This window comes from Notothenia coriiceps, unplaced genomic scaffold (assembly GCF_000735185.1).
Source record: "Notothenia coriiceps isolate Sejong01 unplaced genomic scaffold, NC01 NC01_scaffold00020014, whole genome shotgun sequence".
Classification (NCBI taxonomy): Eukaryota; Metazoa; Chordata; class Actinopteri; order Perciformes; family Nototheniidae; genus Notothenia; species Notothenia coriiceps.
The window spans coordinates 50,976-66,492 of record NW_011352715.1 but is presented as its reverse complement, the minus strand read 5'-3'; the positions used below and the strand labels follow the sequence as shown (position 1 = coordinate 66,492).

Below are 15,517 nucleotides of genomic sequence, written 5' to 3'. Positions count from 1 at the left end.
TCGTGAATGAAAACGTGTAACGCGTCTTGTCGTCGTGGTTTCGTCGCAATCTCGGTCAGACTTAACCGCTTTTTCATAATAGATGCTTTACAAATAATAAAAAACCACATTGCAATAAAGGGCGCACCATGACATTATCAGTTATGAATTGTTTTTCACTGCTTGAGAAAATGGACTTGTGGCTGAGAGCGTGTGAAAAATGTCAATTGTGTGAGAGTTGGCAGCCCTGTGAACTCGCTTGACATTATTATGTATGAAACTGCCAATCAGATTTATTTACTTATTAATCAAAGGTGCCGGAACGCTGTTCTGGATCGTTCCCGCCCACTTTAACCCCTGTGTGTGTGTGTGTGTGTGTGTGTGTGTGTGTGTGTGTGTGTGTGTGTGTGTGTGTGTGTTCTGAAATGCACTTCAAATTATCACTTTTCTCTTGATTTCCCTTTGATATTTTGTTTAGGTACAGTGTTACTTGCAGCTAATTGATTGATTGTTTTAAGGGTATTCTGTGTTGAGATGGTGCAAATATTTTTAATACATATCTAATACATTGCTCTTGTGTTGTTCTTTCACATAACTAAGACTATTGAAGTGTAAAAAATAGGCTAAGTCAGATTATTTCAAGGGACATACATGTCAAGTCAAGTCAATTTTTATTTATATAGCCCAAAATCACAAATCAGAATGAGGGGGTCCTTGGTGTATTCTCTATCTTGTAAGGGGTCCTTGGCTGAAAAACAATTGAGAACCTCTGGCCTAATCCACCCCCAGGGACTTATTCCGGTATGAACGCGATCTGTACTTAGTTCATGAGAACTAAAGAGTTCTCATGAACTAAGTTCTGATGAACCTTTGTGGGGAAAGTACTGCGGTGTGAAAGCGCCTAATGACACTAAAAAGGACGCTAATGAATAGCAAATGAAGCTTCTTAACTTCACACAGAAGGAAATGCAATACAAAATGCATGAAGTGTCTCAATAAAAAACAGGATGAACTAATTAATAAATAAGTAGAGAAGTAAGCAAGCAGACAGAGCTAAATCCCAGATCAAGTGCACGCAAAAAGGTCATTGAAAATGTCTTCTCTCACTGATTGTGCTGTTATGTTAAATGTTTGTTGTTTGTTTTTCATGTTCTTGATATTTGTCTGTTGATGTTACACATGGAGCTGCTGTGATGCAAGTCAAATTTCAGACTTGATCTGACCAATAAAGTATTATCGTATCGTATTGTATCGTAAGCATGTCTACAAACACACAGAAAGACAAGACAGTGAGCTCACCAGCAGGCAGTTGAAGATGACGAAGACGATGAGCATCCACAGAGACCTGTAGCTCATGTGAAGCCCCGCCCACAGCCACACCAGGGAGATGAGCAGGAACAGGTAGAGGACCAGCGGCACCTCTGGAGCACAACATCACAACAGAGGAGGTTAGAAAATATGTTGTGCACAAGTATGTCATCCACTTACTAGACCAGGGGTGTCCAAACTTTTTTCTCCGAGGGCCACATACGGAAAAACATACGAAGGGCCGCTCACTAGAGGTGAGGTATATCACCTTATAAGCTAGCAAAATCAATCAAAGGTAGGTAAATGATGCTTCAAAAAAAAAAAAGCCTACATCAGAGCTTTCCAAAGGGTTACATTTATTTTGTTATAACAAGAGGAAATATGAAGGGTATATTTCAGCGAGTTATGTAAATAAGTTATTGGGCTTTTTTCTTATCAACATAGATTTGTTAGAAAATGTTTTCTACTTTAATTGACTGAATTTATTTGAAAAGTGGGCTTATTAACACATGAATACTCTGTCATATATTTTTACATATATATTTAAGAAGTACAATATCAGACAAGCACAAGTTTCGTTATAATTTTTTAATTAGCTGAGGTAGGGCTGCTTGATTATGGCAAAAATCATAATCTCGATTATTTGGGTCAATAATTGATATCACGATTATTAAAAACGATTATCCATTTAGTGAAAAAAAAAGTTGAACAATATGTTTTTAACAGTTGATTACCCTGAACTTTAAGTATAATTCAACTGAAAAAACAATAAAAAAATTGTTTTAAAATACATTTTAAAATAATTTAAACAATTATTTTATTTCGATTATGTTGTTTTCATAATCGTTGGAAGCCAAAATCGTAATAGCGATTAAAATATGATTAATTGAGCAGTCCTAAGCTGAGGGCCGATTCAAAATGCCCCAAGGGCTGCATTTGGCCCCCGGGCCGTAGTTTGGAAACCCCTGTACTAGACGCTTAACCCTCCCATATACACTGTGGGCTACATTTCCGCACATCATGTGAGCCATTCCTCATATTCACCACCGTTAATACGTTCCTCTGTATATTCATTTTCTGCCTTTTTGTTGTATATCTGCACAGCTGAGCCACTTTGAATCCTGATATACTGCACACTACAATTGAAAGCATGTTAGCCACATTTATATATACTGTATACCTTAAGGAGAGGTATTGGTAGGGTGCAAATTAAAAGTATCTTATCAACATTGACGTATATATTCTCACTGATTGATTCACTAGAATAAAAGGTGTGTTCATGTGGCTGCTATTCATGGTCCAGAGGTGAAACTTAGCAACATAATAACAAGAGGTTTTAAACAAACAGCCTATTGGACAATTGCACTCAGTATTTGACACACACTTTACTAAATACAGCCCTAAACCTCACAAACACTTTACTAAATACAGCCCTAAACCTCACACACACTTGTCACCGAAGCATACAAACATATGACTTTGTGGTCAAATTCTCACTTTTGCCATTCATATTGTTGATAGTGGACACACACAACTCTGCACACAGCATGCAGAAAAATAAAAGGCATCAGCTGTTTTTGGACCAGGTCAAGTGTTTCTTAGATAAGCATGACCACAGAGAGGTCACTCTGCAAGCGTTTCCAAACTGAGGATAGATACATATTCCTTTAAGCCGTTTCCCCTCTGAATGATTCATGATGTGAGCCTTCAAGAGAACATCTCACACTGAAGTGGAGACTAAATTAAAGCCTTTGACGGATTTTTTAACCTCATCCATATCAGGTTGTGGTGTTCCTCTTGAAAAATCATTTCCTCATCTATTATTGGAACAGCTAATTAGAGGACAAGCACAATGATCAGTGCCAATCAGGAGCCGGCTGAGTCACTTCGACGAGTGAGTCATCACCACAGAGCGAGAGCTTGTTTCTCTCAATAGAAAATTATCAAGGAGAACATGACGGAATATCTTTTTAATGAATGGGGTCGGTTCCTGGTGTTTAATAAACTCAATAGCTTACTTCAGTTTTCATGTCAGCATAGATCGTGCTACGCAAATAGAGGCAGAGATTTGTTTTCCAGTAGGATGGTACAGGTGTAATGAAGTCAATTGAAACGCTGTCAGCAGAAAATACACCTACTGTGCATCATGAACCCCAAACCCAATGTGGCTTTAATGGTGGTGCTAATGGTAGATCCTGAGGGACGTTATCAGGGATCAATTGTTTGCAAATCTATGCACAAATACTCAAAAAAAAGTTTTGTTTTTGTTTCAAGATAACATTTCAAACTCTCTCTCTAGGTCGTCCTCAGACGAGCCCTCCATCGTCGCTTCCAGTCATCCCGGTTCTCCATACATCTGGCCAGTTCATTGGTACTTTGTGCTCCTGCGTCATTCTTGAGTGCGTCCACGTATGTTGGTGCGGGACGTCCTCGTGACCGATGCCCGTGTGTTGGTTCCCACAGCATCAATTTGCTGGCTGGCAGCTCTTGATGCCTTTGGCAATGTCCTGCTAGTCTCATTCTCCTAGCTGCAATTTTCTCGCTGACCCTTGGTATTCCCTCGTACAGGATCTTGTTGGTTACATGTACACTCCTGCTGATGTTAAGTACTGCTCGCAACATTCTGGTGTAGCATCCGTCTAGAGCAGGGGTTCCCAAACCTTTTCTGTCAGGGCCCCCCCTTTGGAGAAAAAAATAAGTCGGGGCCCCCCCAACACAAATAGTCAGGCTCAGTGGCGGCGCCAGATATTTATTTTGGGGTGGTGCGGGGTAGCTTGACGTTTCATAGAGGCTGCTGATCCCTGAGGGTTTCCCATTAATGTACCAGGCGCTACAGTGGACATTTCTACTGCAACAATCCCCACGCAAATACACAATGTGACAGTTACAATGAAGGCTCGAGGCATATAGGTGTAAGCAGGGGTAAAATGCTATNTCATTCTATTTAGGGGCGCCTTTCAAAGCACCCAAGGACACCTTACAATTCATAACATATTCCAAGGAAAGGTTTTAAGACAGTACAAAGAATTCAGTCCGGGTGATGTTTTTTATGTGGGGTGCAGATGAGAGAGCTGTCCAGAATGACACCAAGATGTTGTGTTTGAGTTCTTGATAAGCCATTAAAACAGTAAAATAAGTGTCTCCTGTTCACCAAAACATACCCATCTGTTATGGAAAAATAAAGCATTTCAAAAGTATTCTAAAAGTAATCTGAATACGTTTTTAAGACACGTAACTGTAACTGTATTCTGATTACTTTCAAAATTGCTGGCCCGCGAAAGTGTCTATTGGATAAATTTTGGCCCTTGGACAAATGTAGTTGGTGATCCCTGAGGGTTTCCCATTAATGTACCAGGCGCTACAGTGGACATTTCTACTGCAACAATCCCCACGCAAATACACAATGTGACAGTTACAATGAAGGCTCGAGGCATATAGGTGTAAGCAGGGGTAAAATGCTATTTTTATAGGTGGTGTGTGGACCTCACATAGGGGGTCTGGGGGCAAGCTCCCCCGGGAAGATTTATTTTTAAATATTGAAGTTAAAAGCATCAATCTGGTGCACTTTCAGAGCAAAAAAAAGAGATCTATGGATACATCTCTCAACACCCATATGAAACAGAACTGTAAACAGTTTTACTTTTTCTCTATGGATATTTTACAAATCACCCATTTAATAGTATTTCATACCTGTTTTTCCTTTATTCTCTTATTTTTTTATAAACGTGTGCCTCGTTGACTTGTCAACGCTTTGTTGTTGAAAAAACTCTTTATATCCGTTAGCGTAGCTCGCTAGCACCAGAAGCTAACAACTACGATCTCCGGTACCGGTGCGCTCTCTCTCTCTCGCTCGCGCACACAAAATGGCTCATTCCACACACACACACAGAGCAGAGCTTTAATGAAACACAGAGACCCAGACGTAATAGTGCTGTATCATATAATTTTCGAATCAATAATTTTACAAATTATGATTTTCTTTTTTTAATAACCATTTTTCCTTCTGGTCTCTCGCGCCCCCCCTGTCATGCCGCGCCCCACACTTTGGGAACCACTGGTTTAGAGAGAACCACAGTGACGCGCCCTAAAACCCGGATGTAAACTCCTTCCGGTTCCTTCGTCAAAAACGCAATGCAATTTCTTCATAGGATTTTGGAAAATAGCTGGAAATAAGGTCTGTGGTTGAGACACATTTAAGAGACGGATCACGTTTTGTTCACCTGGATAATATCAACATGTCTACCCTACTTTTATAATTTTATAATCATAAATCTAATCGCCAGAAGCAAAATGCTCACGTTATACGCTATAAACGAACTACAGCAGGGTCGCTGCTTCAACCCCACGCCAACTTAAGATCCATATTCAAACATACAGATTGTAAATGGTACAAGTTGAAGCGTTTGTTTGAACAGTTTGCAGGAGGCAGGTACTTGCTTTCAAGCGGGACAGGGCAAACACACTTAGCGGGAGTGTTTTACGTGTTCGGTGTAATGACGTAAAACGGCCTGGACAACTTCTGTAGTCCTATTCAGCCAAATGTTAACAACCATCGCTTTTCAAACACGTAACCTCTTCAAAAATCACCAGCGGGGTCACTGCTGATGTATTTAATGTCGTAGAACAAAATGTGATCTGTCTCTTCAATTTGTGTCAAACAAAGACCTTATTTTGAGCTATTTTCCAAAATCCTATGGAGAAATTGCATTGCTTTTTATCGAAGGAACCGGAAGTGGTAAAAATGCTAACTTACTTCCGGGTTTTAGGAGCGTCACTGCGGTTCTCTTATGACAGCCGTTTCTCAATCGCGAGGATGCTGGCTTGGTAGTCGCGTACTTCCAAGTCACTTCCTTCAGAAACAAAGCAAGTATGCTTCCAAGCCACGGCTTCGGAAAATGAAGAAGAATGGAACAGGCCAACAAGTGTGCCACTCTCCCTAACGGTTTCAACATAAACNTAGAAGCTGCTGGGAGTCCCAGCAGCTTCTACTGAAGCCAGTCCCTAACTCCGGGGACTTCCGGCCGGGGATTTTGGGCGGCAGTATACGGCGTGAAGTTGTTTGCGGCCTGCCAGTAAACCCAAATCAGAAGAAGAAGAAGTGACATCAGCGGCTTCATTTGCCTAATCCTTCCCCCAGGAACTGATTCCGGTGTGAACGCGATCTGTACTTAGTTTATGAGAACTAAAGAGTTCTCATGAACTAAGTTCTCATGAACCTTTGTGGGGAAAGTACTGCGGTGTGAAAGCGCCTATTGTTTTCTTTTTAACCAAATATCTCTCAGAGGGGCGTGAGGAGGGCTCCTTATTTTCATCTAAAGTAACAGACAGAGAATCAGCACTTTGGAAACAGGGCTGAAACAGAGGGGATTATGGGTAATGCTGCAATGATCTGTTTGGTGTTTCAGACAAACACTTCAGAGACATGTTTTGTATGTATCTGAGACCTATAATATATTGATGAAAAACAGTATTATACGATGACATTTCTGTTTTTCTGCAACAAAAATGCATTTCAGTTGCTACTATAAATATCATTTTGCATCCATTCATGTTATTTGCTTCTGAGAGCGTGACGTACCATTGATAATTTACAGTCATGCCCCATACGGTCGTCTTTCCTTTACTGTACCATATGGAGCACACTTCATCAAATGGAAAAGGATGGCAAAATAAGATGAATCACATATATAAGATAACAGATGGAATTCAAGGCGACATCTTCAAAATCAATCGCAAGACACAAATGCTTCCGACTCCAATGGTAAATGGAGCAATATGTGCAATATGCCGTTAAAAACTGTGCAATATATACCTGGCTGCTAAATCCTCAGAACTGTTACAGGATATGTCTTTTTGTAAAAGGTGTAATTTCTTTATTATAATTTATTTTTGTATCTTTAATACTTTTGTACTGTATGCATGCTTCTAACATTAAGCTCCTTTCTGCTGTAACAATGTAAATGTCCCCTCTGTGGGAGTATTAAAGGTATTCTGATTCTGATAGTGTGCCAATTGAAGACGACAGTGCTGAGTCAGCCTTCAGCCTGCTGCTTGGTGTTATGTATGACAGACTGTACAGTTCACTTCACAAGTAGCATGGAAACACAGGGCACTGCTCTGCACAGAGAGCCCTCACCTAGGTGCCACTTCCTCCTGTCAGTCCCGCCCTGCTCCATGTTCCTTATCTCACTGACGCTGGCTGAACCCAGTCCTATTTTCTCCGCCTTGTTTTGCTCCTTTTAAGGCCTTTCCCATTGAGCCTGATTTAAGACTTTATTCATTCTGCCAATACTCTGGTTATTGTTTTCCAAAGCTTTAGCTATTATTTCACACCTAATCTCTTTGTGCTTTCTCTTTGGTTCTATTTTGGTGCAGGGAGTCAGAGTAAAGAAATCCGCTAAATCGTTTTTCACTTTACTTCCTTCGACTACTCAAACCTTTCGACTCTTTCTATACAGACGAATGTCTCCATGTCTCTCTTCTATTTTGCACATCTGTCTCTTTCTGCTCCCTCCTTGGTTTGAGTTTTCCAACCATGTAAGCACATTCCAGTCTGAGGACAGGGAGGAGCTCCCACAGTAAGAACAGCTTCCCAGAGCCAAATGCTGACTGACCGTTTAGCTTGATACCACCAAGAAGGAGCAGAGGGAAGCAGGAACACATTTCCCACTGTGTTTGTGCATGTATTTGTATGTGTGTGAACATGCATGAATGCATCTGTAAGCCTTTGCACAGACACACAAGAAAGTCTCTCTGCTAAAGGCGTGAAGGTCATATTTCTGTCTGGAGATAATACAAAGTAAACAAACGGATCAAAGTGATTTTCTTTGGACAAGAGGGAGCTTTTTCTCTCCACAGGAGCAAAGGCCTCAGTATACATTCGAGCAGATTTGGTTCCTGGTGGGGGAAGACAAACTGAGAGGGGAACGAGGGTTCAACAAAAACAGCTGGAGCAGACACACAAGACAGCGCTGACAGAGGCCACAGCTGTAATAACAGGCTGTCGTGTCATAAGTGTGCAGTGAGCAGACACAAACACCCAACACAAAGATAATGTGTGTGAACCAAGTGTGAACATTTAGGCAGAGTATAAGCTGTTTTCTATATTGTTTACATGCAGAAAGTATTCATAATAAGAGTAAAATAAACAACACAAATATGTAAAGGGGCCCTATTATTATCCCTGTAGTGTGTTATAGGTTTTTGTGCATGTGAATGATCTGAAAAGGCTAAAATCCCTGTGTCGTCCCCCCCTGGTTTCAGACAGAGGGTGAAAAGAGGTGCTCCAGCACAGGCAGTATGAGAAAAATAAAGAGCTTTTTGAACATTAAAGCATGGAGACATGTCACAGCAGAGACACAACATACAATTATGTACCTGAAATTGAGCATAATGTCAAGTAAACGTAGCATTACGAATATTTAAGAATAATTAAACTAAGATCTCTAACAACTAGTAGACATCTAACATGACCAGTATTGTATACATCTTATACCAATTTTCTTTTAATAGACTTAACCTATGTTTAAAATGAAAATTCGGACTAAAATTAAAAATGATATTAGCTGTAGAGTACAATATTTCTGGGTAGTACTGTAACACCCTTCGACTAAGTCTCATGAATATCGGGCCAATAGTTTTTCCAATTCTTCTGTCAAAAAGCCAAAAAGAACAACTGCAAAGCCTCACACTCCAAAGGTCAGTCTCATCCATCACATTTACAACTTTATATCCACATCCCTGAACATCAAAGTGAAGTCAGGGAACATTTGAAGTCATAAAAACATAGAACAATAATAGCTATTCACTCAACCCTGAAAGGCCGCTCACTGCCCTATCCAAAGAACATCATGTTTTTTTAAGATCAGCTTCGATAGTGGCTCAGTGCTTTGTATTATTCTGTCCTGTGTTCAGTTCAGTTTGTTGATGTTTCCTTGCTGGCATGCCTGACATTGGCCACAGTGGAGTTCCAGTATCGGCTGAGGTGCAGGTACATGTTGTGCAGGTGAGCATGCAAACACACACACACACACACACACACACACACACACACACACACACACACACACACACACACACACGTCAGGACTCCTGATATATCTTGCAAGCCCTTATCAGTTGTTTGCTGCAGTATGGCATTTGAAAATGTGGCCAAACGAAATGTTTATCGTCTAAATCGCATAATCTACAAAAAAGACTCTGCACGATTGATTGACAACCATCTGTCGAACATGTCAAGACGAATTTGGTTTGCTGTCAGACCACTACACTTGAAGGACAGAAACATATCAGGGTTGTCGTCAAAGTTCCTGTGGCTTTAAAACCCGTACAGCCCATAGAACAAGCCGAGGCGTAGTCCGTGTTCAGAGAAATAAAATATGGCATGCCTCTCCCTCACATTTGCTTTATTCCCCTTTGTTCTCTGGACATGTTAAAACAAAGCCTGGATATATTGCATAGAGCTGAACACTGTGTGCTGCCAAAAGCCACAATAAAAGAAAAGAGAAATTAGTCCACTGGGCCCACACTGCTTGAGTACATGATGAAGTCATGCTCATATATCTGTCCTTATAAACACCAAACGTTGAACCAGCACGGATCTCTCACTACATGAACTCTGACGAAGAATGTCAAAGTCTGGTGTTTTTCAAATACATTTGTGTTCCCTTTCATGTGCGGCCTTTTCCCACTGCAGCTGTTCAACACAAAACTGGACAAACATATTCACACCTCAAGGGCCGCTCTGTCCTCTGTGCCGGTGCCAAAAACACTCAGTCAGCACTTTACACTTGAATAGCGTGTGCTGTGCTTACCTTTCCCGGCATTTGCTCTCTCGTTCCCTCTCTGTGTAAATAAGGAGTTTAAGAAGCAGCCTGCTCTGCTTCCTTTCTGTTTTTCTCTCATTCAACACACAGCACAGCACCATATTCATCGTTTTCTTACCCCTGAACTCACCCTAAACCTATCCTGTCTGCTCTTGATCTCTGCTCAGTCCCTCCATTCTCCTGGCAGGCAACAATCCTACAGTCTGACCTTTACCCTCAGCCTGCTGGGCTCTCTTGTTATTAATGCACACGTACTGTACCTGCAGCTCAGCAAAGCTCTGTTTTGGTTTCCCACACTCCTTCAGAGGCCACACACAGTGCGTCGGGCACACCCTGCTCACCAGCCACAGGACTGGCACTAATTCAGGCTTTGCTTTGTCATTGGAGGGCCTTGACTGAGCCAAACAAGCTAAAGCCGGCTGACTCTCACCAACGGCCGCTGATTGCTGCCGTGGTACTGAGCGGCTTGGATCTTCATGTGTGGGCGAAATGACCGCCTGCATCAGATAAATGCTTCTCATTCATTCTGACCATAACTCTATGAGGGTCATTTTTCTGCAAACACTGATCTTACATAAAGTACGAGTCTGAGGTTGTTTACACACATCACACTGCACTGCATTGGGTGCATTCAGGGCTTTAAAGAGGACATATTATGCTCATTTTCAGGTTCATATTTGTATTTTGAAAAGGGTATTTATTTTTCTCATACTGCCTGTGGTTAGCTGGTTGTGATTGGTCAACTGCTTAGAGATGTCCCGCCCCTGCACACATCAGGTAAAACGAGTTGGAGCGCTAGCCAATAGAAGCGTGATTGTTACATAGTGATGTCACTATGTTACTGAAGTAAACAAAGGAGTCCAATGGAGGCGATTCAGGCAGGGGGGTAGTGTGTGGGAGAGACACTCCATATGGAGGGAACACTGGGATTTTAACCTTAGCTGGGATTTTAATCTTAGCTGGGATTTTAACCTTAGCAGACCATTTACATACAAAGAAACGTACATAACACACTACAGGAAAGGGAAACCCACAACAAGCATAATAGGGACCCTTTAAATGACCTCTAATGTATGTTTTAAAAAGGTTTTGGAGTTGCTGTATAGAGTGTTTTAAATCTATTTCAACATATTTCCACGGCTGAATGCGTGACTGTCAGCAACTTTTCATTTAGAAAAGCAGGTATTGTTTGCTCTTGTATAATAAATCCCTTAGGTACACACACAGCAGACAGACACAGAGCCTGTAAGCTGAGCAAAATACCGGCTTAAACCTTTAGCCAAAATCAGCACCAAAAAGGTGGATGTCGTCTGGTTCAATGAGGGCGTCCTGGCAGCTGGTTGCTTGTTTTTCAGGTGTGTGTTCATGTGCACAGAGATTGTGTGAAACTTGAGAAATGTTATTTTGAGTCCTTATCTTTTTTTATACACAGATTCTGAACTCTATGTGTTTGTGAACGCACAGATTTGTTACCTGTGCTGTTGGTTCGTCCGCGGTAAATGTCGTCGTAGGCCTTCCACTGCGGGGTGACCTGGTAGACGTGGATGAAAACCACAGTGACAGCAACCAGACAGATGAGAGGCACCAGCACCGCCGTGCATAGAGCTGCATAGATGTTTGGGATAAAGCACCTAGAGAGGGGGAAACACTAAGTGTGAGTGTATGTGGACAGAGAGGGCAAAAGTAAACACATCCTTTACTCGAGTAGAAGTACAGATACTCATGTTTAAAAATATACTCTGGTAAAAGTAGAAGTACTGACTAAACTTCTTCACTCAAGTAAAAGTAAAGAGGCTTAGAAATGTACTTAAGTAAAAAGTACCCATAACTAGCAGCTGTTTTAAAGAGTACCTGACCTCCCTTTATATTAATAGAACAATAATGTCATTGTTCGCTAATGAATGTTTCCATGCTGAACAACGGCAACATGACAACGTTTTCATTGGTCCCTCTTCTTTAGAGAAGACCAGGAAATGATGGATACACGGATCGTGTTCAAATCAATAGGCACGCAATGACTCTAAATAATTATGATCACGCCACACATTCAAATTAAAGTAAACAGCCTGTTTGGAAAATGTAAGAAGTCAAAGTAAAAAGTAGTCAGAAAAATAAGTAGTGGAGTAAAGAACTGATTCCAGAAAAATGTACTTAAGTAAAGTAACAAAGTATTTGTACTCCACTACTTCCCACCTCTACCCATAATGCACCTGAACACCTGTATTGAACACGTTGTTGCTCCCTGTGTCTCAGGTGCAGACTCACCTGGAGAACCCCACCAGGTACCACATCCAGCAGGCCCAGAGGCAGCAGGTGCGTCAATACCTGTCCACCGCCAAGACAGCCAATCAGGAGCCAGCTGGACTTCCACCAAGCCCCTTCCCCCACAAACTGCAGCCTGCAGACAAAAATGAGGTAAATACAAAGAAATACAGTGGTGCAGGAATGAGTCCTAAACCTAGAAATAAGTCAGTATTTTAGCACTTCCTGTTACTACGGAGGTCAATGTTTTGTTGACAGTACTTTTAGTCTTTTTCCGGAGTACAATGGAAAATCCTGATGCTTTTTGTAAAGGGAACCCTTGCGTTGGTAACTTCCTACAAAATCATCACTACAAACTCTATATGTACGATATGCGCGGGGCTGAAGGTCAAACCTCTCATCTGATCTGTGATTGGTTCATTCAGATGGAAGCGACGGTCATCGATGACATCATCAGCCTGGAATCGAGTCTGAACGACGAGTTTCTGACGATGATGGACTCGGGTCTGCAGATCGCCACCACGGTAAAACTCACCGGATTAAAATAAGGTTTACACTAGCATGTGTAAGTGTGATTTACACCGACCACTAGAGGGCGATAAGGTGCTGCCAATATGGAATAATGGCTTCATTATAAAACGTTTACATTTAAATAATGTTAACTAGTGATAATGATCAGGGTTTGTTGGACAAAATTATTGTGATGGTTTCACTTTGAGTCGTGCTAACATTTTTCATTATTTATTTTATTATCACAAGCCAAACTATTGATTAATAGAATAAAAATTCAACAGATGAACCCAAAAAGAAACCGTCCAACTGGATCAAATACTACAATCAAATCCCGCTCTTATATTTTCTTTTATTAGCATTTTCCTGATTAAAGACCTTTCTAAAGTGACTTTTCGGTGCAGGACTTTTACTGTAACTGAGTATTGTTGTAGTTTTGTATCCCTACTTTTCCATCCAGTAAAGGATCTGAATACTGCCTTCACCCTGCTTTTTAAAAATTGCTCTCTGCATTGTTTTTTCTGTGTTGCATGAAATGATCTTGAGATAAAAAATGTCGAACAAAAATCTTTGAAAGCTACAAACACTTTATGCAGAATATCACTTCAGTTTTCCAGACTTCCTCGTTTCTGCTGCAGCCGCTGTGGGAGGGGACTGTGTGTGTGTGTGTGTGTGTGTGTGTGTGTGTGTGTGTGTGTGTGTGTGTGTGTGTGTGTGTGTGTGTGTGTGTGTGTGTGTGTATCTGACTGTGTGTATGTGTGTGTGTGTGTATGTTAGTGCATGTGAGTGCATGTGTGTGTGTGACCGTGTGTGTGTATGTATGAGTGTGTGTGAATGAGTGTGTGTGTGTGTGTGTATCTGACCGTGTGTGTGTATGTGTGAGTGCGTGCGTGTGTGTGTGTGTGTGTATCTGACCGTGTGTGTGTGACCGTGTGTGTGTGACCGTGTGTGTGTATGTATGAGTGTGTGTCTGTGTGTGTGTATCTGACCGTGTATGTGTGAGTTCATGTGTGTGTGTGTGTGTGTGTGTGTGTGTTTATCTGACTGTGTGTGTATGTGTGAGTGTGTGTGTGTGTGTGTGACTGTGTGTGTGCGCCAGGCAGATAATAAGCTCACAGGGAGGTTTTTTTTTTTGTTTCTTTCTTAAAGATACGTTTCCCCATTTTACAACAGTTGCTCGAACAGAAAGAGGAAGAGNGTGTATGTGTGAGTGCGTGTGTATGTGAGTGCATGTGAGTGCATGTGTGTGTGTGTATGTATGAGTGTGTGTGTGTGTATCTGACCGTGTGTGTGCATGTGTGTTTGTGACCGTGTGTGTATGTATGAGTGCATGTGTGTGTGTGTGTGTGTGTGTGTGTGTGTGACCGTGTGTGTGTATGTATGAGTGTGTGTCTGTGTGTGTGTATCTGACCGTGTATGTGTGAGTNTGTGTGTGTGTGTATCTGACTGTGTGTGTGTGTATCTGATTGTGTGTGTGTGTGTGAGTGCGTGTGTGTGTGTGTATCTGACTGTGTGTATCTGACCGTGTATGTGAGTGCATGTGAGTGCATGTGTGTGTGTGTATGTATGAGTTTGTGTGTGTGTGTATCTGACCGTGTGTGTGCATGTGTGTTTGTGACCGTGTGTGTATGTATGAGTGCATGTGTGTGTGTGTGTGTGTGTTTCTGACCGTGTATGTGTGAGTGCGTGTGTGTGTGTGTGTGTGTGTGTGTGTGTGTGTGTGTGTGTGTGTGTGTGTGTGTGTGTGTGTGTGACTGTGTGTGTGCGCCAGGCAGATAATAAGCTCACAGGGAGGTTTTTTTTTTTGTTTCTTTCTTAAAGATACGTTTCCCCATTTTACAACAGTTGCTCGAACAGAAAGAGGAAGAGAAGCTCTGTGTGTATGGGAGTGTGTGTGCTTTAGTGTGTATATGTATGGATGTTTATGTGTTAAATGAAATCGGTAAAGATGAGGATTTTAGTTTTACTCCCGGACCATGAGAAGAGGAGGATTAAATCAGAGGTAAAGAGTTTTCTTGTTGTTGTTTCAGGTCAGTTTGAGAATGTAACCTCTGATCTCTGAGCGGCAGACTCGTGTGTCTGATGGCTTTGTTTTTTTACTGATAAAAAACGGAGAAAGTCTGTGGGGTAAGAAGTATTTTAGGACATTTGTGTTCAGTAAAAGTGCAGAAGTATCATCAGCAAAGTGTAGTAAAAGTATCAAAAGTAAAAAAGACTGAACAAATACTAATTTAGCTGATTATTGTTACCAAAGATTTACAGAAAAGCAGCATGTTGTCGTTGTAATCAAAGTCATCTGTTAGATTTCTATTATGATATATTATATAATGGACTAGGAGTGTATGCATTAACAGGAACACGTGTCAAATTGGACTTAAAGCGCCACACGGCTGCCGGCTTTCATTCATTTATTTTCAAATCATTTTCAAATTATTTTGAAGTTGAACTGCAGAAAGTTAAAACTAACATGTAAAGGAATTCAACTGTTGGCAAAAAAAAGAGTAGAAAACATGCTGATATCTTCCTTTTAAGTGCTGTCTGCTAAGTGTGTGTGTGTGTGTGTGTGTGTGTGTGTGTGTGTGTGTGTGTGTGTGTGTGTGTGTGTGTGTGTGTGTGTGTGTGTGTGTGTGTGT

The 15,517-nt window shown here is 41.3% G+C and overlaps 1 protein-coding gene across 1 annotated transcript in view; it reads right to left on the bottom strand.

Moving 5' to 3' along the window:
- Positions 1 to 15,517, bottom strand: part of LOC104952436 (G-protein coupled receptor 98) — a 73,724-nt gene that overhangs the window by 8,604 nt on the left and 49,603 nt on the right. Inside the window, exons 6-7 of the mRNA XM_010779254.1 lie at positions 11,586 to 11,743; positions 1,247 to 1,400 (exon numbers count right to left, since the gene is read on the bottom strand). Coding sequence (XP_010777556.1) covers positions 1,247 to 1,400; positions 11,586 to 11,743 — 312 coding nt within the window. The remainder of the gene's footprint in view (positions 1 to 1,246; positions 1,401 to 11,585; positions 11,744 to 15,517) is intronic.